The sequence below is a fragment of the Pseudochaenichthys georgianus genome, chromosome 22 (assembly GCF_902827115.2).
Source record: "Pseudochaenichthys georgianus chromosome 22, fPseGeo1.2, whole genome shotgun sequence".
Classification (NCBI taxonomy): Eukaryota; Metazoa; Chordata; class Actinopteri; order Perciformes; family Channichthyidae; genus Pseudochaenichthys; species Pseudochaenichthys georgianus.
The window spans coordinates 15,080,985-15,104,925 of record NC_047524.1 but is presented as its reverse complement, the minus strand read 5'-3'; the positions used below and the strand labels follow the sequence as shown (position 1 = coordinate 15,104,925).

Here is a 23,941-nt window from a genome sequence, read left to right as displayed (position 1 = left end):
AAAATCTCTCTACCCCACCGCCACCCCCGCCCCTCTGAGGCAGACCTGAAAAGATCCTTTTGTCCCTCATCACCCGCCTGCCCCCCGCTCCCTTCTCTCCCTCGTCTCCCCCCTTCTCTGACACACACCCCTCATACAGCCTGTGGTTATGGATACCTGGCTCACACCCTCCTCCCATGTGGGGCAACGCTACCTGCATGCATCAGACCATGAAAGGCAACTCGAGCAAAAGTTCCTCATCTTCTGATGTTGTCCTTAGACAAGATGCACACTCACTCTGATGCCAGAGAAAACATGAAGTCAGCTGAGGCTCATGCAGGCTACTCTCCATGTTTATTTGCACACGTCAGGGCCCTTCCTGCTGTTGATTTAGAGCCACTGCCACTTTACGACTGTGAGAAATGAAATGCCCTTTTGATGACTCGGACTCTGTTTGCCATCAGCAGCTGTTGTTGCTGGCCTGCTTTTTATACTGACGTTACCTCCAGCTTTTGTCATGTAGTCTTTAGGCCGCAGCACACCTACCACATCTCTGAGAGGCTGATGCAGCAGACAGTTTGTGGCTGCAGACGCTGTCCCTCCGGATTCGGAAGCAAGGGATTCAAACGTGATTAAAGGCAATGTCAGAGTTTCCGTGTTGGATTGATTTGAGTCTCTTGCACATCCTGAAGGTGACTCTATAGCCTCCCTCTGTCGTGTGGCACAGAGCCGGTTTAATCCTCGCTGTGTGTGTACCCTGCCGGACATGTTGTCATTAGATTAACAGGTATGAGGAGTCGCTCCGGTGGCTTTGTGATCACCTGTTTGTTAATTTGTGAATATTTAGCCACACAGTGTGCCAGGGACATGTGCTGTGATTGGTCAGAATGATATCTCATCTGCGGGACATTTTGCTCTCTGCTGACCTCTGCTCTATGGGTATTACTGAAAGCTTTTATAATACACATTTATATCTTAATATACTACAACAAAGACCATTAGTGTTTTGAATTAATCCACTTTTCTGTGACTGCTTTTAAAGTAAAGTTGAATATAAATTGTTATTTTTATCTATATAGTTTGTTTTATTATCTTTTCTTTACCCAGGAATCATTTTGTAAGAACACACATCACATTGAAGTTGACATTTTAAAATTAAATTCTAGATATTGTCAGTGAAGTTTAAATATAATCGAATGAAGTAACTACGCACATCTCTTAGTAGCAAACCTAAAAGCCCTAAAAACACCAGCTTCGCACTGTGAGTGATGATGAGAAAACTATTTGTTGCTTTAGTTGAATTTTTTTGTTCTCATGACTCAGGATTTTTTTAGTTTTTGTCTCAAGGTTTGAAGTGGCTGGGATTGTGTGGAAAAAAAAGGATCTCACATATTTCTTTTTCCAATCAAGATTCAGCAACATTTAGTTGTTTACTTCGGTTTGCAGGTCTCTGTCATTCACATCTGATCAAACCACACGTTCCTGGTGATGCAAATAAGGAGCTTTTGAGTTTGAAATGCTTTATAAATAATACCAACTGAAATGTTCGTAACTTTAATTTATTTTGGTAAGACACATATTTGTGACTTTCCATACATTTAAAAAAAATAACTGCTTTAAAAACACATTTTCAGGGGCTTCCAGTGAAATGTTCAGATTATGGTGTTTTTTTTGTTGTTTTAGTATTTTCATTTTACACTTGCGCTACAGTTTTGAGGGAAATCTGACCATACTGCACTACATAGCCTACATCTTACTCTTTTCAGACCATAATTAAAGGATTGCTCAATATGAACATAAATAAGCTTACATTTGCTTTAATTTACCTTAATGGTCCACTAGCATGATAATAAATAAAGACAGATTTTCTGTGTAATACTGTAAATGTATTTGGCTGAGAATACATCTGTACTATTTTAAGGTAAAATGTTGAAGGCAGAACTTTTTCTTATTGACAAGAATATGTGGCATTTCTAATTGTACTCAAGTAAATTAACTCCATGCTTTTCTCATCACATATTAGAATACAAATGTAAAAAGGAGAAACACTGACCAAAGAGCCTGATGATGGAAGGTCTGCTGAGGACATTCAGACAGACACATCGCTCAAGCACAACCATATGGATCTCTGTAGGTGATATATGGGGAGCACAGCCCCGGTGTTGTTAGTAGACCTGAGGGGATCAGAGGGGGAGAGACAGGCAGAGGGAGGGAGGCCTCCGGGATGCAGAATACCTCAAGGTCCCTCCATGAAGCCGGGCGTTGCAGCCCTGCAGCCCTGCAATCTTCGCAATCAGGCAGTAATGCTAGCAGCGACTGTTTCAGATTATGCTCAGGAAATCCTCTGTGCTCTCTGCTCAAAACAATTTACCCTGACATGAGCCCAAAGAGGAGTGGGGGGTGGGGGGGGGGGGGGGTGACAGGAGAGCTGCCCTCACCAGTCCAGACCTCTCAGGCCAACATATTCTCATATTGCTACAAATATAGTCCCTTTTATTTATTATTATGAGTAGAACATTGTTGTTGTTTATTATGGAAATTATTATTATGACCCCTATATGAGTGGGAGTGTCTGCTAATAGTCTTATTTTATTTAAGAAATTAAATGTCTCTTATTTGAGCCACTAATATTTGTTTTTGTTTGTAGGGTATCTATATTGATTTCATCAGGCAATTACGTTTTTCATATAGGATGTTTGAATATCCAGAGTTTGTATAAGAGGTTGAGTGGTGGCTCTTTCCCATGGCCCGGAACCGACAGAGCAAACTCTCGTAGAGTGTAAAGAAAACACGGCAACAAAAAGCCAATGATCCGCAGCACTCGGGCTAGAAATGACGAAAAAGGAAAAAAAAAAAAATCCTTTCTCCTTCAGTCATCATATTACAGAGCAGACAATCAAAGGGACCAACGCTGGTTCCTGCGCACAACAGCCTCCTGACAGCCGCTCATGTTGACTCACGTTTGTATAATTACATTTCCCTTTATGACTCTGTGTTTGAAATATATGATTTGAATTAGCATTATTATTGTTAAAAGCCCAAAGAACCCGTGGAGCAGGTTTTAATATTTGACACAAAATTACTCACATTATGTTTGATATCTCTCCAGCGTATTATATATTGTTGATTGTTTGTCATTTTCCATGTATTTACTCATTCTAAGCAGCAGGCATAAATAAAGTCTAATTTTACAGGTTAACAACAATTGTGAAACAAATATTTAACCTGATTTTCACCACTTCCCAAATAGTAACAATAAAGATAGTCCAGATTAATTAGTTTTGCATATGCTGAAACATTATAATATAGAATTAAATTAATGTCTATTTTTTCTCTAAATACACAAATAACACAGAGACAATTGTATTACTTTTGTTTTATTGGAAACTAATTACCACGACTAATGAAAACGTTACCTCTTAGTTTCCATCGCAGGATGTTGCTATAATCCTTTTATATCAACAAAATATCATAAATTAAGCAAATGGGCAGTCCAGTTAAGTGTCTCGTCGAGTTAAGAGTTTCAGACAGGTCCTGTTTGTATGTTTTCGTGTGCAGGAGACGAAAATGCTCCTGTCAGTGGGGATATACAGTTTAAGCGCATAAAAGGAATTTTGTCCTAACCAAATTGAACGACAGACAAGTCAGTCTATATTATAAGGTAGCTACTATAGTGTTATTTCATACATCAATCTGATACACTTATCAGTCCTCTTTCTTTCTGTTGTTGTAAAATAAAATAATCTGGCAGCCTCTTTAAGAGCCCAAATCCACAAGGCTGGAGGTTAGAGGTCCCAACAAGGAGTCCTGCAGTTGGTGCGGGTGTCCGTGCATGCTGTGCACCGGCTGTGGGGGCCCCAGGCCGGACATGGGGTACGCGGAGGCCCCGGGGTGGTTCATGTTGCCCTGAAGCATAAGCGCTGAGTTCGGGTCGGGGCTCTGGGGTGGAGAAAACTCGTCCTCCGAACTGGACATGAGAGACTTTCCTCCGTCCAGCGGGGACAGCTGGTTCTGTTTGTTGCCGCCTGCGTTGCTGTTTTCACTGTTCTCCCTGAATATGACAACAAGGAGAAATTAGAAAAAAATAGCATTAAATCCGTTGATGACAACAAAACAAAAAAATATTTATAATTGTTGTTGTATTCACACCAAAACATAGTAGGCGTAACCATTGCAGTTCAACTAATAAAGGAGGAAGTTTAGTTATTGAACTTCTCTGTAAATGTGTTTTGAACATGTTTATTTCTCTTCCTGTTGATGTTCCCGGCAACTTTAAATCACGTGTTGTGTGCCTTAATTTACTCCACTGTAACCTAGTTTAACCTTTCAAACGTGAAAAGTTCACAAAATGTCACGTAGCTTTTTGTATTTTTCAAACATTACCACACACAATGTTATCCCCTTTCCTAATGTTTTAAAAGGTTTATGTTATAATTCAGACTGAAATCAGGAGAAAGCCAAACATTTGTCAACAACAAGCTTCTGTTTACTCACAATTATTGTCATCAGGAAAAATCAAATTTAAGCAATATATAGGCGTAACAACCACATTTAAAAAAAGTTAAAAGATGTTATTATCAGAAATACAATCGTTTGCCTTTCTTGCGTCAGAAATATGAACACTGCGATTCCTGCACTTTCTGAACCTTTTGCTGCTTTAAGCCACATTTTGTAAATATTTAATTCCAACTCAAACATTATTTTTTGTCTTAAAACATGCAAACATTGATAATATATGTGTCTATTTATTCCATGCAGCACGGAGGCTGTATCACGTACCTCTCCTTCGCCTCTGCGGCTCTGTCTCGCTGCCGTCTGTTTTTGAACCAGTTGCTGACCTGCGTGGTGGTCAGTCCTGTGGCCTCGGCCAGCTCTCTCTTTTCCCGCGGGGAAGGGTAGGGGTTGTGCGTGTACCACTCTCTCAGGACTCCCCGGGACTTCTCTTTAAAGCAGTAGCTGGTCTCCTCGCCGTCCCATATCGTGCGGGGAAGCGGGAATTTCCTCCGCACCCGGTACTTCCCTACAGCTCCGAGCGGCCGTCCGCGCAGCTTCTCCGCCTCCACGTAGTGCGCCTTGAGCCAGAGCTGCTGCAGCTTTGGGTGGTTGTGCGGAGAAAACTGGTGGCTTTCTAGGAGCTTGTAAAGCTCTCTGAAGTTCCCCCGATGAAAAGCCACCACTGCCTTGGCTTTGAGGACGCTTTCGTTCTTGTGGAGGTGATCACAAGCCGGCAGGGACCACAGGAAGCGGCCGAGCCTCTCCAGGTTCCCTCCCTGCTGCAACACCTCGCAAACGCACGCCACTTGCTCCTGCGTAAACCCGAATGACGGCAATATAGACATGATGTCCGAGCTTGCGCCTCCGCCCAAAACGTTGGTATCCAACACGATAGCTGACGTTTATTTCTCAGTGTTTATAGTTTCTGGTCGCGATGCAATCCAGCGCGATCCGTCCGCGCAGCTCAGGCCTATAGGCGATCCTCTCCACTACAGCCCCTGATGCGCGCAGCAGATTGGGATGTTGATTGTTGGGACAATTTGTTCCTGTTGGAGATATGTCAGGCTTAAAGGGAGCTTGTGCGTTTCGGTGATTGGCTCTCCCTCTGCCCTGCACCGTGTACAGCAGAGCAGGACTGAGTTTGCAGCTCCGTTTCCTCCCCAGAGGCAGTGCGTCAGGGGCTGAAATAGGAGCGCTCCCACCTCCCGCCCCCACAGTCCCTCTGCCGCTGCAGCTCAGGGAGCACAGCACCTAAACACTAATCAATTATTACAGACCTCTCAAAAAGCCTTATTAACATGTTCTGAATATACATCCTCTGTAATGCTGGCAACTATATAGGCTTCCAGATTTCCCTGGTGGTTCAAAACCACACACTGCATCTCCAAACGTTATCAGTAATCACAGCCAGTGGAGGGTGAAGCCACAACAACACAACGCTTTTTATCTGTAAAGGAAAGTGTATCCAGTTTATGGGCTGAAACACTTACAATCAATTACATAATCAATCAATGATTGTTGTCTGCAGAATTCTTTAATTTCAACATAACAAAAATATAAATCTTGATTTATTTTTTCTTCTTTAAACTGGAGGTTTATTTACCGTCACAGCTGATCAGGGTTGACGCCCCCCACCTTAATTACATGCACATTGAACACTTTTGTTGTATCCTCACCTTTCATACTGTATTAATTACCGAGGCCGTTTATTTTATGAGGTGATATAATCTAATAAGTGCCCATGTTTGTTGGGTCCATTTGTGCCATTACGCACGCCTTTTTATACGAGAAAATCTAAACTACCTGCCAAACGTGCTACGGGACATATAGACCACCAGTAGGAAACGGAAATCAGCACTTAAAGTGTGTGTGCTTGTGTGCGCGTGTGAGTGCGTGCTTTTGTGTGTTTAAGATTGTAAATAACAGACAAGCATGCACATATTCAGCACCATTCACACTCGTTTTAATGCGTAAAATAAAAAAAATTGAGATATGTCAAGCTGGAATTTAATAAGTGAGAGTTTTGATTTTATACAGACACTTTTCTTTATTTTTGTTTGTAGATTTTTAAATGAATATTAAATACTGGACATATTTCACAGACCTCCCTCCTTCTTTAATTTGTTGTTGTGGTTTATTATTAGTATTTTATTATTTTATTATGTCACGTGTTTTTGAAGATCTCCTTCCAGCCTGTAGTCAACATTTATATTTCAGGGATTAGACGGGCACCGCACTGGCTCCAGTGTTTTCTGTGGGGTGAAACACTAAACCAATCCATTAGTAAATGAGTTCTCTGCCACACTGGTTCTTGGTGGTGCAGTTGTTGGTTCGAGCCGTATAGATCACATTTCTTTATCTGCAGCGTCTGAAACTAGACTCCCTTAGTTTATGGAACACGATTTGACCTAGAAAATATGATTTAACTTAAACAAACTCACTTAAAACGTTTTGAGAAGATGACCTCCTTTTCAAATGTTTTTTTATTATAATGCCAAAATGCTTTGAACTTGTTTTTGTGGCGACAGACAGCTGAAATAACAGAGATCAGTTGTAAACAGCTCCACTCTGGAAAACCTTTTATTCCCTACATTGTCTTGCGAAAAAACAGGAATGGTTTCCCAAGTAGGCTATAACATAATCACAACATATTATCCCATATTAGAGAATGTTGGCATATGTTACTGAAAAATAAGGTTTAATTAATAATGACTGAATCAGGTTGGGTCAGGCCGTTGAGTATGCTTATTTTTGTAAGTGTAAATTAAAACAACACTGCAGTTTAACGTTATCACCACCATCATTTTTTGCATGGTTTATTTGAGTATTTATCAGATAGACTGCAAGCTATTTTTCACCTCAATTAATGCACTGTTTGTCTGGAGGAAATATCACATTATTGGATCCATCACACTTAAAGCTATAGTTGCATCCTACAATGCCTGAAGTTTTAGAGTTATTTTAATGATTTTCAGCAATATCTTTAACAGTGTCATCAGCCTGCAATAAACGCAATAAATAGATTTTTTTTGTATAATACTGAATACAAATATAATTTATGTTTGATGAAAAAAATATATAATTTAAAATGAATGAAAGTAGATTTGAAAACAGCTAATTCTCATGTTATTGTGCGGCAAGGCCATCGTGCCATATTGCCTAAACATGACGAATCGGCTGTGATTGACTGCTGGACTGTCTTCAGTGGACACACAGGCTCTCAGGCCACTTGAGGCCGGGGTCCAGCAGCACTCGGCTGTGTGTAAAACCTCAGAGCTTCAGTAAATGAGCTGTCTGATGAGCGGCTCTCGGGTTTCTCTAATATCTCTACCACATTGCGCCGCGCCTCCTCCTTTAACCCGAGCAGCCCGGGGGGCGAGATTATTTCAAGATGTGGACTCTCCGCCTCTTACACGGCCAGGGCTGCATGGGCTCCTCAAACCCCGAGAAGTAATGCAATACTTAGGTAGGCTATCACTCGTTCCTCCTCTCATAGTGGGCCAGGGAGTCTTTATTCTCGTTATTTTCTTTACGTGAAACTCGTCTTTTACCCTATAAAACGCATTGAATCTGCCTGCCTCTCCTGGACGCTCGGGGCTGTTAAATATCACGGATGGATGCTCCAAGTTTTAGTCAATGCCTTTCCGGAAAACCAAAATGAGTCACGCTGTATTCACCAGGAGAAAATAAACTTTTTGCCATTTCTCAATAAACTGATTTAATCGAGGTAGCCTCAGAGAAATGTGGCCCTCTGCTTGTTAAGTTATCCTACCTCATGATGATAGCAGTTTTGAGGTGAAAACGTTTTATTGATTACTGATTTATGGAAATAGCTGTATTATAGGAATTTGTTACACCCTGGGAAAACGAATGAAAAGTCACGGTGACTCCGGTCCTGTGGGACAAAACGAGAGAAAAGAAAAGTCCCAACTCAAAAACACCAGAAAACACTTCATAAAAATGTCATCATCAGAAAAGCCAGTGTTTCCTATTGGAGAGAGTTTATTTTTTTGAGAAGTGAACCGACCACTGGCTCAATGAACAGATGGTTTTCACTCTATCTAAATCCAAAGTGCTATTTCAGCTGTATCGACTGGAACAAAGCTGATACTGTTTAAATTAAGTGAAAAATGTCTGATTTGGTGCACAGGGTTTTTTTCCGGGAGGGATTTTGGTGACATCTTAAGGGTGTCCTCTTACTGCACTGAAACAACATAGCCTACAGTGAACATTTATTTATTTATCCAATCAACAAAATGAACAACGCAGCGTCTTCCTTTAAGTCAAGATTGTTTAAAGCATTCGTACACAAGAGGTACATTTATTTTATTTTTGTTTCCTTATAGACATAGCCTAATTAAATCACAAAAATAATAATTGGACTAACTGCACATTTATTGACAGATTGTAAAATCGTATCAATAGTAAACGATTGGTGTTAGGTTTCTGGTTATTCCAAGATGTCCTAAATGTGTGCATTTAATTAAGAACTAAAGCGCTTTATTCTGTGAGGTGAAAGGCAGTGAGAAGAAAAGCAGCTCCTTCTCTCAAAACAAAACACAACTGTTGACATGAGTGAGTTAAATGAAATTGGAGCTGCAATTATCAGCTTAACAGAGTTTCCTGTCATGTTGGAAAATTAGACCTGGTACAAGTGCACTGGGGTTAGCCCCCCATCAAAATCATTACGCATTTCCTCAGAGGACCACCTTCACAAATATGCAATTACGGCCTCGGCTTTTACAGTGCTCTGCTCGGTAAACACGCCCCGGGCATACAGATGATTAGGACAATTCTCTCTTTTTTTAAGCTGCAGGGCTGTAGTAAGTAAACAAATAAGGCGGTAAAACAAACACATAAACAAACAAAAGGAAGGATTACAATGGGATGTGTCGCGACTCGCTATACCATGTGAGCCTTCTGGCAGGGAGGGGGCGCCATGACAGTGCTATCATACAAGGATGTTACTCCTCGGAGGTGCATGTGTTTTAGCAAATGACAAAGTTATAGCAGGCCGTTGAGCAGCAGGTGTGTGTGCGTGATCTCCACTGATCATGGCAGGCCTCATCTGCTGCTGCTCCTGTTACAAAGTGCTGTTTTTCTCTTTGGGAAATGCTGTGGTGTGGACCTGATGCTGCCCCAGCTGCTGCCTCTGTGTGAGTGTCACATTCACCAATGCACTCTCAAAACTGACTTGTGCTTTCTTTCCTTGCAGTCCTGAAGAAACCAGTGAATCATGCTGGTTGCATCTTTCCCACACCGGGTGATGAAGTGCACATACCTTTTACCCTGCCAAGCAACAACCCAATTATTTTAAGTGGAGGTAAGAGAAAAAGCAACAAGGCTTGAGGACATGTATTCCTACTAGTTCATAAACACCACCTACTTTCCACAACCCAACAAGAGCCAGGGGCAGATTTAGTTTCTGCCAGGAGGGAGAAGTCCTCTCATGCCTTGGCCAGTAGTGGTGGGTCTTTGCAGCAGGCTGGTACCCGCTGACCCCTGCCCTCTCATTAGTGGGACGTGGAGCAGTGGAGTACCGTGCTCCCCAGGTCATGTTACATATGGCTTGCAGTCTGCTGCGCCGCATTAAATGTCAGCTTTGAAACCATATGAAAGATCATAGGTCAGTGTTTTTAATAAGGCCAGAGTTCTGGGGGAGTTCCCCCATTTTTTTACTGCACACCCAAGTAAGTTTTACATTGCATATTTGAAATTGTGGACAAAATGATCCACTACTATTTAGATACGGGGATCCTGATATTCCCACATGAAGGGGAGCAGTTAAAATGTAAAATTCAACAACCAGCAGTCCTCATGAAAAATGCACAACACATCTTCTGTGAGGGAACAATTGCGCTCCTTTCCTATCTAATTTATAGGCACAATACAAAAGGTGGAATTTTGAGTTTTCTGTGGCCCCCTCCCCGTGAGACCCACGGACCATGCTGCGAATGGGATATTGTTCTGGGCTCCAACAAAGCTGTTTTCACCCTCTTCAATATTACAGGAGGAGTTACCTGATACCTAACAATCAGCTAATCCACTGCCCATGGCGACGAGGTCACCTGTGCACAGGTAACTTTATCCCGGGTAGCTACCTCTCCCTCCCTTTCCCGCTAGACTCTCCCATTTTTCTTCTCTCTCTCTGTGCCTCAACAGTGAGCACAGACAAACAGCCTCTGTTTATTTAGGTCATCACTTAGATCATATATAACTTCTCCAGCCAGGATCCGCTGAGAGGACAACTCCTATAATCCACCACAGACACGCTGTGAATAAAATAAAATCCCCTGCTGTTCAGCCATTTGTCAAACCATGTCTCCATCTTATCTCTCGTTGCTGGTTTGGTCGGGTGCCCACTGAGTGAACAAGCATAGGGTTGAAAATTCATGAATTTAGGGAGAATCCCCTCAAGCCTTGAGAGGAGTTCAGGCTCTTTTTTTTTTGGATAGAGGCTCAGTGTCTGTGAGTGACAGCTACTTAGATTAATTCTTCCACATGTTGAAGTTGTGGGGGGGTTGTTCGGCCTTCGCTCGGGGAAAAGGCCATTGGACTGAGCTGTGGGGAGCTGCAGACCCCCCACCCAAAAGGAGCTTTACCTCTGGAAATCTCATTGCTGTTTATTTGAATTACAGGGGCTGAGATGAGAAAAGGAGGGCTAATGAACTCCAGGTTGCCAGGCATGTGCAAACGATCACCGCAGGTTTGCAGAGAGCAGCACCAGGCCCGCTGGATTACTGCATGCCACTTCCCCCCCCCCCCCCCCCCCCCCCCCCCCCCCGATCCGCAGTTTGGCTGCATAGGACTCCTAAACGTTGGGAGGACATATGCTTTCTGTCTGGCGTGAACTTACATTTATTACAGACATATTGTGAGCCTAAAATATTCAAAACTCTCAGAGATTATTCCTTAATTTTAACATCTTGAAGATACATCTGTAAAAAAAAAAATCTGTTTTACGTTTTTATAAATATAAACTTTTATTGCAGTATGTAGATTTAGAAAAATACATTCACATAATTTCAGATAACAAACATATAATTCAAACTAGGATTAAAAAAAACAAATGACCATCAGTTGAACTATTTGCCCACAACTCATTTTTGGTATATGACATTAAAGCACTGAGGATACTTTCATTGAAAAGTCCATTCAAATTGATGGGATTGTGTCATAGATCTTGACGGAGAAAAGGTATTTCTAGTCCACTTGTATAAAGATGTGTGACGCACTGATAGATGTGCATGGTGTGAGTTGGCTATGAGGCTGACATGTGCTGTTATGGTCACGTATGACAGCGAGGAATTAGGCCCCTGTTGTGAAAAGCACTGGACACACTTGACAAATGGGCTCCACATTCTCTTGTCTTTCCCGAGACTGACACCCAACAAATGTGCCAGTGACAGCGGCGGCGGTGGTAAATCTCTGAGGCTGCAATGTCACTGCCGGCACGCCAACGCAAGAGCTACGACCGAGCTCACTTTCAGTGTTTTTCAGGAAACAAAAGTAAAAGGCACTAGTGTCCAAAACATTATGACGCCATGCAAAGAGAGATTATTACAATCCCTTTATAGAAAAATATCATTAATGATTACTGACATTTGGAGAGACACATCAAATGAAACAGGATATAGTATAGCATCATCACATCTAGTTAACATACAATGAGTTGCAGCATTATAAACATACGATGAACAACCTCAAGATCATAATTCACGTCATGGTCTCACAGGTTGATGACGAGGCTTGACATATGAGTCATTACTGAAATAGTGTGCATTTGTTGAGGTGTTCAAACCCTCCAACATGAAGGCTGTTTGAAACGTGTTACATTGTAATGCCATCATGGTAGTGCAAATGCCAAAACAGACCTATGCCATTGTTTATATTTAAGTAGCAGAAAGGCACATGTGTTTTAACTCCAAGACTCCTAGTTCATTTGGTATGGTATGAAGCACAAAAACAAGGTTTTGAAGGGGACATAAGAGGCATTAAGAGAAGTGATAATTGAAGGACACTTTTTTCCTTAATCAGTAGCTTTATGTGTTTATTGACCTATTCTCTGTATGTGTGCAGTCCTTAAGTGAAGCTGTTTGACTGAGCGTTTTCACAGAGGCTCTCTCCCTCTTCCCCCTACTGAATGACCTTTTTGGTTTGACCCATATGACGCATTTAGTTTGGAGGAGCATCCCGGTCACATGACTCGAGGCATTCCAGCACCTGCTTCTGCAGATCAAATCCACTCAACAGGAAGTAGCAGGTGTTGTCTATAAAAAATGAACATTTAAACACGGCTCCAAAACATACAACCACTTCTTCTTCTGTTAGCACGTAACAGTCGTTTCATCTTATGAACGGGGCTTTTAATGTCCTAGACTTTTTTTTAATTTTAATGATCAACTCAAAAAGCCCACCCACAGGGATAAGCTCTCACTAGAGTGCATTGTAAAAGTTCAATGAACACAAATAATTTAACATTTAAAGGAAATGAATGGTAAAAAAAAATAAAAGGAACTCACACACTCACTCGCACACAAAAGTAAAAAGTTTCACCATATCACTGTTTGGGCAGAGTGCTCCTGCGAGAGGTCAAAGGTCAGCCATGTCCTCCTCCATCTGCACTGTCTGTAGTTTGGCTAGCTCCTTCCCTTCCACAGCCTCCATCTCCCCACACATCGCCCGCACCATCTCACTCACACCTCCCGAGCCCACCTTGTTATCGGAAAGGTTCATGTAGTTGTTGTTCATGCCGGAGCCCATCAGGTGGCCCCGGATCTCGTGGCCCCCGAGGTACTCTGAGGGGTGGAGGTGGTGGCTGCTGTGGTCCGTTTGGTGGGCCATCAGCGGCGTGCTGACGGTGAGGGTGGTGTAGACCTCTGGCTCAGGGCTGGACGAGCTGACTGCGGAGACGTTGGTGCTGGAGGCGGGACCTCGGCTGGACGGAACCTCCTCTGAATTTGGGGTGGTGTAGCTGAGCTGACCGCTGGCGTCCAGGTGGAGGCCGTGGTGATAGGAGGAGTATACGCCTCCCTCCAGAGGCTCCTTCTTGATGGACGTCTGGCCGGCGTTGCCCATGCTGTAGAGGACTGTGCTGTGGTGCAGGGACGTCATAGCCAGCTTGTCCTGCTGCTGGAAGGAGTCGTTACTGGGGGAACGCACCGCTACATTGTTCAGAGACATGGTACCTGTGGAAATACAACACTGTATCAATACATGCAGTTCCTCCGTTTGGATCCCATTCCCAATCCCCTCCCCATTCCTCACAGAATTATACGTTTCATTTACAGCAGGCCTTGGCCCCAAAATTGCTGTTGTGTGTCTCACACACTTTGTGCTCCTTAAGCTCGACCCCGCGGTGCCCCAGGGAACGAGTGCAAAAGCCTGCCAGGGCTCAACAGCAAGCTGCAATTTTCCTTATTATTCATCCTGCTGTAGATTCTCTGCTTTTTGTCAAACTAAGTGCTGTAATGGCATATTCCCTGTTAGCGCGTTTCATGGCCTCTGATTGTGTGAAACATATTTCCCCTCCTCCCTGCTCTGCAGATCAAGAGTGCAATGATGATGAGTGATGGCGACTTCAGAGCTTGTTTTTATTCATCTCTTGGGTTTTCAAAGGACCACCTTCTTCTATGTGTGTGTGTGTGTGTGTGTGTGTGTGTGTGTGTGTGTGTGGCCCTGCCCTGTTTCTTCTGCTCTGTGTTATGTGTAGTATCGGCCCTTCGGGCTACAGTCCAAAAACAGACAAGCCAAGAATAAAACAGCTCAGATATATTGGGTGGACGTAGTGGAAACCTGTTGACAAACTACCAGGGACGTACAGCATGCACTGGAACATTTAAGGAGGTCAAATCGCCCCACATATCGGCTATCAAGCTGCAAAATATAAGTGTATAACATCTACTGTATATTTGATATAATAGTTAAGGAGACTATGGATGGATTTTGGTTTTATAGATCTCAATTCTGTCTTTTCCTGGTGCTCAACACTTCTACATACCGGCATTACATTATAGCAAAGAATGAATTAACTTAACTTAAAAAAGGGGAAACACAATGAAAGCCTCTGATTCATTAAATGGTAAGACTCCATTTCAGACCATAAAATGATTTCCAATTGAATGCCATTTCAGTTCAGAACCCACCTTGTGTGATTGCTGAGGAAGATGAGCCGGAAGAGAGCTGCAGTGGAGGAAGACCTATGTCGCTGTTGAGTAATGAGCTGCCATCGCTGTCAGAGACTCCACTTGGTACCTGGATCAGGCTGTAGCCCCCCAGCTGGAGCGCCCCTGACGAGGAGCTGTACGTAAGCACGGAGGAGCCCCCGTTCTGAGCAGCCATGGTGTGGACCCCCTCCAGCTTCACCTCTGATCCGTTCACACAGCCCGAGTAGGAGGCGTACTGCAGGGCCGAGTCCTCCGCAGAGCTGCCCAGTCCCTTCTCCTGCCCAGTCTGCATCTGCATGTCCATACCCGAGCCTCCCAGCAGCACCCCCCCAGATGACCTCAGAGGGTTGAAGGCCAGCGGCTGGATGCCCAGATTGAGCCCGTTGAAGAGGATGTTTCCAGGCGTGTGAAGGTAAGACGAGCCACCGTTGTGAAACACGCCGTTGTTACTGGTGACCAGACTTCCGTTGTAGAGACTGCCACCGTTTGATCCAGCAGGCAGCTTGATGTCCCCGATCTGTTGGATGACCACCCCACTGTCCATAGGCCCTGATTGAATGGGCAGGGTCCCATGGGTGATTACCCCATCTGAGGAGTTAGAGAGGGGCCGGGGAGACAACTCATCCTGGCCTTTGCTTGACTCATCCTCTGTGCTGTGGTTTCCATCGGATTCACTGGAAACAAAAGGACAAATGGAGTGTCAGAAAACAAAGGAAACAAATAAGGAATGGTGGTACACTATTGGTATAATGTGACTTTATGATGACATTTTCAGAATACCTTTTTTCATCAGATTGGAAAATATACATGTTCATAAAATTAATATAAATAGTTTTTCTCCGATGTGTGCATTTAGTTTTTAAGCAAAGAGTTCACATTCTTAAGAACTTAATTTAATAAGATGTAAAGGCATATTGGGATTTATTTCCATCCCACCCAGTCACATTTGTTGCCGTGTTACAGCTTTGAAGACCAGGCTGTGTTTGTGAATATGTAGTCCTCTCTTACCTCATGGAGAGCTGCACTGACAACAACCCACCAACGTCAACAACTGTGCAACCATTTGGCACAATAAATTCTGGCGTGACAAACTGCCAGCACTGGTGACGTGACAAAACAAATGGCATGGAGGATTTATTTCAATTTCTTTCCCAATCTAAAAAATGGTGCTCTGATTGACCATCCATATTATTGCTGTTTCCATGAAGTCTTAAACTATACAGAAGGAGTTGGTAACACTTGTTATTGAAGGACTGTTTAAAAAAGAAAAAAAGAAAGAAGATTGATTCAAACAGCTGCACCCCTACCATCACACACACACACACACACACACACACACACACACACACACACACACACACACACACACACACACACACACACACACACACACACACACACACACACACACACACACACACACACACACACACACACACACACACACACACACACACACACACACACACACACACACACACACACACTCCTTTCATGGAAAGATAATATCTAAATATCCACAGGTTGTTAATTTATAGAATAATAAAATGTTGTTTGTATTTTAGTAGCTACTAAAAAGGAATCTATAATAGTGTAGTTGTGTGTGTGTCGTGCGTGTGCGTGTGCACGAGAGAGGGGTCACCTCCACCAGGTGTGCGTCAGCTTTGTTCACAGAGAAAGAGAAACATGAAAGAACTACGTATCTGCCTGTTTGTGTGAAGGATTATAAAATGAAACGCAGGAGCTGAGGAAGGCTCTGAGATCTGCTTTGGTCTGAGAGGGAAACAAGTGAAAAATTATTTATGTGCTGGGACGTGTACGTACTGTGTTTGTGTGTATTAATCTCTGACACACACAAATACTAAAAATACATTAAAACAAATTATAAAAGTAACTTGTTAATTGTTTCCTCCAAGTCAGCAGCTGCGTCTCGTGTCTGTCCATGTCAGTGTGGAGGTTACTATGCTATTTAGTCGCTTATGGTTTCCATGCCCCTTAGCACCAACACACTGGAAACCGGATCTGAATGGCAACCGCTTCATATTTCAAAACACTAAAAGCGTGCTCCAAAACCTTTTACGCACATTTTGTGGTTTATTATCCATTATTATTTGTGGTAATGTCTCACATTTTCAAGTCCTTGAAATATGTGCGACGCGAAATTATTAAATACTATGGTCAGTCAATGTATGTGAAGAGTGGTGGTACACTGGGCGCCATTCCCCCCAAAAGATTTCCTATAATTATTAAAATACTGTTGAAATTAAACTTGTATTAATGCGTACTTTACGCACACTCGGAACCCATTTTAATAATTTCCTTTCTGTAAAGTTTGGGAATGAAATGTGTTCCTTTTGTTTCCTCACCTTTTTGACTGTGCCTCGGACGGGTTTCTGTCTCTCTGTCTCCTGTTTTTGAACCAGTTGCTGACCTGGGTCAAGGAGAGTCCTGTAATCTTGGCGAGATTTCTTTTCTCGGCGGGCGAGGGGTACCTATTCTGGGTATACAGATCCTTCAGCGCGTTCCGGGACCTCTCCTTGAAACAATACACAGTCTCCTCGCCGTCCCAGATAGTCCTGGGGAGAGGGTATTTTCTCCGGATCCTGTACTTGTCCACGGCACCCAGGGGTCTCCCCCTCGCCTTCTCCGCCTCGGTGTACCGGGCTTTGTACCACAGATCTTGCAGAAAGGTGTGGTTGGACGGACTGAAACTGTGGTTCTCCAGAATACTGTACAGCTCCTGGTACCGAGCCTGGTGGTACGCAACGAGGGCTTGGGCTTTCAGGATGCTTTCGTTGCCGCGGAGCAGGTCACTTTGCGGCAGGGACCACAAGAACCTGGCCAGCCGGTCCACATTGCCTCCCTGCTGCAGAGCCTCGCAGACACACGCCACTTGCTCCGGGGAGAAAGCCAGAGAGGAAGCCGCGCTCACCAACAGCTCCGTGCGCACGGCGTCCGTGTTGCGCTCCATGGACAAATCCGCCGCGTCCAGCGCCACAAGCTTGATGCACTCCCGCTTCTCCGACTCCTTCACATTTTCCCTCTTGATGTCATTAGCTGTTGTGACTTCTCCAGCAGAAGAAGAAGACATTTTTTTTGTTCAAGCCTTCCCTGGTAAAGTCACTCCTCCCAGCTCGATCAGGTTACCTCCTCGCCATGCGAATGCGATCGGATATCTGACAGCAGCTGTAAGTAGATATCTCTCTCCCCTTTTCCTTCCAACGTGACTTTTACTCTGCGGGGACTGGAGCTGGAAAGAGACGCACTCGGATCTATCTGCAGGAGAGCTACGCTATTGGCCGTCGAGGGCCTCATAGGGGAGGAGCGAGCGGGATTCAGGCACGAATGTTAGGTTTCTAGCTGTCAGTCATATAATGCAGCGTATTCCCGTGGCTCACCTGTGCAAGGTGAGTGCTATTGGGATCGTGGGAACGGGATATCCTTGTTGTCTCTTTTGTCAGGAGCTGACTTGGCTGAATGCGGACACATCAACACATGTGTATTCTCATATATCGAGGAAATCAAAGGGAAAGAAATCCCGGGACTATTGTTAGTCATTGTATCACACTAAAATGATTTTGACAATTTAAAATGACTCACAATAACATAAAACAGACTTTGACACTGGGGCTGGATTTGTTGGATATCAATAGTTGAAGGTGCTGATTGTAAATGAGATAAAGTGTATACTGCCAGTTTGTCTGTCAGAAGCCCCTCAAACATCATCATAATGATTTTAATAGAAAAGTCCTGTGAAATTACATGAACATAGAATAACCCTAACCCTAACCCTAACCCTAAACCAACATCTCTGCAATAATGCAAATTAAGAGCATTTTCTGAATTACCCATTTTGTTGTTTACCCCAAATACAAGTTTGAATCACAGTTATTTGAACACCAAAGAAAACCTCACTAACTTCCATGAATGTAATTTGAAATAAAAGGATTTTAATTTCTCCTTTTTCTTTAATTAGAGGTGTTTTTTTTTTTAAATCTCACTTTCAGTTTACTGTAATAATAAGACTTTTATCACTTGGCTAATGCCTGAATCACGATTCTGCTATCTTTTATGTCGATAGAGACTCAACAGAAATGTATTCAAAAATAATTACATTAATTCGAAAGCTGGAATATTGGCAATTTATGTATTCTACAAATTATAAACTCCAGTCTTGTATGGCACTGGAGCCTAATTTGGTGATCAATAACTGACATTTAGACATAGGCAATAAATCAATATAGCACATGGCTTTTAATGATTGTAATATAATATAAGTGTTCAGAGCTATAACCTTTGAAAAAACCGCCTGTTAGTGTTACTCTTTTATCACTATAATTTGAATTTTGCAGTCTCCATCATGCATTGTTTATTTAAGATAATAAATCATGGTAGGCTATAGTTATCCACCATTCTTGTTGACTTATTTCCCCAAACCGTTACACATACACCCAGAAACGACATGATGTCAGAAGCCCTGGGGAGCAACATCTGGAGAGATTTTTGGTTTTAATTATGTGTCAATCAAGGCTTACATTAGATCATGGAATATATGGGAGTGTAGGAAACTGCACAGAGAAGGCGGTGAGACCTTTAATCAAAACATCCACTTTTTTTTACACTTTCTCTCTCTAAATACAAGTGAAAATAAACCACTCAGCTTTTTACCTCAGAACCCCTGTGAGTCCTTAGGGACCCCTGGGTGGGCCGGCACCACAGTGTGACCACTGCTGATGTAGAGGTTATCATTAAAGAGGAACTTCTCTTCTTAATGGCGTTTCTCGTCGGACCGCATTCTGTGTAACACAGCGGTTCGCCGCCGAGAAACTGACAGGAGATATTCTAATTGTAGACACTTTTTGCTCAATCTTTTTATCTACATTTGTGTTGAAGTAACAGAAATGGACGACCAGGGGTGTCCGAGATGCAAAACAACCAAGTACAGGAACCCGTCGCTGAAGCTGATGGTGAATGTCTGCGGCCACACGCTGTGAGTATTTACATCTGACAGCTAGAGGAAGGCACAGAGTGAAGCTAAAACCCCCAGTGTTTGCCTCAAACTGTGCGAAAACACATGCACTAACACAAGAAAGTTCTAAAGCAAGCGGTAAAGTCTTATTTATTCAAACTATTCAAGCTTTATAACCTCTCTTAAATCTTAATGGTTGGCTGTTAACTTGCAAAATACTTTGAGCTAACAGCTAACGCTTTGTTTTGCTCTTTTATAATTGGACTGATTAAGATGGGGGGGGGGGGGGGGAAGAAGTGTTGAAGAAGTACTCATATCCTTTACCCAAGTAAAAGTACAATCATTATTTTCTTAAAATACTCTATTACAAGTAAAAGCCCTGATTTCAAAAATGTTACTTAAGTAAAAGTACAAAAGTATTGGCATCAAAATATATTTAGAATACAGAAAGTAAAAGTACTCATTCTGCACAATGACCCATTTCAGAATATTATAAAGAAGTATTATCAGCCAAATGTATGTTAAGTATCAAAATCAAAAGTACACGTTATGCAGAATGGATCTTTTCAAAGTATTATATTATTATTATAGTTATTATTTCATCCTGTTTTTAAACATGCAAAAGCATTGTTGTATTGTAGTTGGTCAATGTGGTCACAATGTAGTTACTAGAAAAACTGTGTAGATTACTTGTACATCACTGCATTATATCCTCTTTTATAATTGGACTGATTAAGGTGGGACGAAGGAGTTAACTCAGATACTTAACTTCAGTAAAAGTACAATTATTATTGTCTTAAAATACTCCATTACAAGTAAAAGTCCTAATTTCAAAATGTTACTTAAAAGTACAAAAGTTTTAGCATCAACATATAGAGTATATAAAGTAAAAGTACTCATTCTGCACATTGACCCATTTCAGAATATTCTAAAATAAGTATTATCAGCTTAAGTATCAAAAGCAAAAGCACACGTTATGCAGAATGGATCTTTTCAAAGTATTATATTATTATGGTTTTTATTTTCAACCTATTTTTAAACAGGCAAAAACATTTCAGTTACTTGAAATACTGTGTAGATTAGTACAGTACTGCATTATGCCAGATCAGCATATCATGTGTTTATATGTGTACAGAGTAACTGTAAGCATCAAATAAATGTAGTGGAGTAGAAGTATAAAGTACAAATACCAGCTTTAAAAGGCAAGATGACACAGTGTAGATGTTGGATTGTGACCTCTTCCATACTCCATAGTGCTGCATGACAACTGTCAATCTAGTTAGTCATCAGTAGGCTAATACACCTATAACACTGTATTGGTACATGTTTACACCTGTCCTGCACTGCTTATTCCAACCCCTCAGAGGTCTTCAAAAAGATACTGGTGATTGAATCATACATGTTGAGTTTCACTTGAAAGAGATGTCAGTCCTTTGAAATATCCCCTTTTATAGAAAGTACACTGAGCTCAAGATGGCAGAGAGAAGAGTAGAGGATGAGTTTTAATCCACATACGGAGCACACAATTATACAGAGGTCTATCTTAAAGGGACAAACACAATCTCATTATCTGCACTAGTACTGAACCGCACAATCATATTGTGACTCATTTTAGTTTTGTGCTAAACTGATTACTCATCTTAGATGTTTAGGCTGGTTCTAATGGATCCTATCATCGTCACAAGCAGAGACACAAGTCAGTCCAAGAGCATACTCTGATGCCCAAGCCATTCAAATGCAACGTAAACATAATCGTTTCAACCTCCATACATAAACTTAAACGTAACCAAAAGAAATGCCCATCAAAAGTTTCCAGAGGCCAACATTTTAAACTTGTATTGATTGTCTTCTTCTTTTTTAATCTGATTTACAAAACTTAAAAGACACCCTCCTCTCAGTACTCTGTTAACTTGTCTGCTGTGCATTTTCCAATATTTAAGCTTGTCATCTGTTTCTAAACCTGGTCATTAAAACGAAGGGGACATGTTCTCTATGAGCCCCATGCAGCCAGTGACGCTGGTTTCCTGATGAGAGCATCTTTTTGACCCTGTCTGTTTATTGACCGTAAATCAGGAAGTGGTCGTGCTTTGTCATCAGGTCAGCGAGCTCATAGCTCAGCCCTCTGTCTAGATGCGGGGCTATACACAGAAAATTAAAAATGATTCTGCAATGAAGCAATTTGGAGAGATGTCCTCCTAGCCCGGGTCACCTTGGATTTGTTCCTCAGAGCCGGTGCAACGGTGAATTAATGCACTGCTTGGAAACTGCTGTTCTCTCAAACTGTATCAATATTTCCATCACTGATGTCATTTGGCGGGTTTCTTGAGAGGTTGATAGAATGGGAACCTGTACTGTAGCTTGAGCGCTGCGTTTCAATTTCACAGTTACTGATTTCCAATTTTTGGTTTCATCAACAATTCTATCAGAAAAAAGTAAATAAGAAAGAAAGGGAAGCCGGCAAATCTGAGATTATGAAGGGAAATATATAGATGCACATACATCACAGTACCAACTGCAGGGCTTGGTTTCTGACTAACTAGTGTGAGTTTCTATTTCCAATGTAATACTATTTCATATTTACAGTTGTTTATTAGGCAGACAGATCTCATACATTATGTCCCTATAGATTCTTCTCACTACATATTATTACCATCTCTTGAGTACATATAAAGACACACATCTTTAATGGTTGAGGATGTGAATGCCAGCCATCCTTTCTATTCACTTTGAGGTTGTTGGTTAATGTCGAACTTTGTGCTGAAGCGACACCATTTTTTACAATGTAATCAAAAATGCCCACATCGGATCCGTCCTAAATGTTGTTGTATTATAATCATAACATTTGTATTCCTTTACGTTTCTGGCTGGCTTTGACAGAACAATACATTTGTCACCTTGGGCTCTGGTAAACTGAGATGGGAATTATTCTCTATATCCTCTAAAATAATAAACTAACCCTTAATTAGATTTATTAATAATGCCATTAATTAGAAATCAATAGAATAATGAAAGCTGAATGTAATCGTTAGCTCCCCAACTCACTCTACCTTGGCCTGGTTGAGCGGCTGTTGCGATGCAGTGTTGAGCTTCTCCACCTTTAGCATGCATCTATATTTAAACCCCACCACAGCACATTTTGTATCGCTGTCACTGGGGGCATTTGATGTGTGTTATTTATTACTTTTGCACAATGACACCATATCCATGTCCTTTGGCATTTGACACTGAGCTCGGGCACAGACGATAGTAGCTTGGTCATCCAGTGGGGGTTTAGAGGGGTCCACCATCTGCAGAGAGGATAGACACACCTCATTAAGTAGAAGCTGGTTCCTGTAGCCTGGTTCATGTTTATTGTAAAATGATCAAACGTTATACAGGTTTTTCTTATATTTCTCCATAGTTACTTTTAAGACACAGAAGGGCATAGGATGGCTGGGTAAACAGCATACACAGCTGTGTACTTGAAACATTTATAAAAATGAATAACAAATTGGGAAATAACCTTCGATTGGTTTTTCAATGCTGAGATCTAAATGAGAAGGAGGATACCACCTTAGCTAAAGCCAGGCTAGTTAGCATAGAGACTGGAAGAAGGCGTATACGGCTAGTCTGGCTTTAGCTAAAGGTCTAACCTTCTGCCTATCAGCACCTCTAACTCTCTGTAACTCACTGCTTGTTTGTTTTCAATTTGGTTTGCTACACAAATAAAAAAGGTATACAATATATAAATTAATGAACTTTAGGGCTGCTATGAGGCACACTTCTTTACCCATTTGACAGAACAGGCTAGCTGTTTCCAGTTTTTTTTGCTAAACTGGCTGTAGCTTTATATCTTAAAGACAGACACCAGAAAGTGGTATTGATCTTCTCTTCTTAGTCTGGGAAAAAAAATGCTTATGTACAGCTTTTTATTTGAGAGAGAAGTCAAGTACAAGTTCTTTGGGGCATTGCTGTAAAAGACATCCAAATATCGCGCTTTACATCGTGTTGCAATGGCTGCCTACAAAGCTTCACATCGTCCCCACCTCAGCTTCTGGTCTACTAACTTGTGGTTCCTATTAGGCAGTTTTGGTCCCTGGTTACATTTTTCAGACCCATATTTTTTCTGCGAGACATTGTAAATGATTATTTTATCTACGAAGCTGTTTAATTCAAATTGACTCAGGGAAAAACGTTCTGAAACATGGGTCCCTGCCCACTATGCTTTCTCTATAAAGTACTCCAAATCTAAGCTTTATTTGTACAAGATCACACAGGCCTTTGCTAGCTTCCTGTGTAAGCAATCAGACTCCTGGGCCTCAGCATTTTCTGACTGTGCTGCTGCAGGTACTGT

General features: G+C 42.0%; 3 protein-coding genes across 4 annotated transcripts in view; 1 reads left to right on the top strand and 2 right to left on the bottom strand.

Moving 5' to 3' along the window:
* Positions 1 to 3,339: 3,339 nt before the first annotated feature.
* On the bottom strand, positions 3,340 to 5,635 carry LOC117467725 (homeobox protein six1b). The gene is made up of 2 exons (XM_034111558.2): positions 4,759 to 5,635; positions 3,340 to 4,030 (listed from the first exon to the last, which is right to left on the bottom strand). The coding sequence occupies exons 1-2, from the start codon at positions 5,316 to 5,318 to the stop codon at positions 3,736 to 3,738; spliced, it is 855 nt and encodes a 284-aa protein (XP_033967449.1). The 5' UTR covers positions 5,319 to 5,635; the 3' UTR covers positions 3,340 to 3,735.
* Positions 5,636 to 11,430: 5,795 nt separating this feature from the next.
* six4a (SIX homeobox 4a) lies at positions 11,431 to 17,812 on the bottom strand. The gene is made up of 3 exons (XM_034111132.1): positions 17,006 to 17,812; positions 14,619 to 15,313; positions 11,431 to 13,661 (listed from the first exon to the last, which is right to left on the bottom strand). The coding sequence occupies exons 1-3, from the start codon at positions 17,728 to 17,730 to the stop codon at positions 13,066 to 13,068; spliced, it is 2,016 nt and encodes a 671-aa protein (XP_033967023.1). The 5' UTR covers positions 17,731 to 17,812; the 3' UTR covers positions 11,431 to 13,065.
* Positions 17,813 to 17,950: 138 nt separating this feature from the next.
* mnat1 (MNAT1 component of CDK activating kinase) overlaps positions 17,951 to 23,941 on the top strand; it is a 32,682-nt gene continuing 26,691 nt past the window's right edge. Inside the window, exons 1-2 of one of the 2 annotated variants that reach the window (XM_034111135.2) lie at positions 17,951 to 18,046; positions 19,533 to 19,629. In XM_034111135.2, the coding sequence (XP_033967026.1) occupies positions 19,541 to 19,629 (89 nt within the window). In that variant the 5' untranslated portion in view covers positions 17,951 to 18,046; positions 19,533 to 19,540. Of the gene's footprint in view, positions 18,047 to 19,416; positions 19,630 to 23,941 lie in introns of those variants that run through there. The other variant, XM_034111134.2, reaches the window with a different exon arrangement.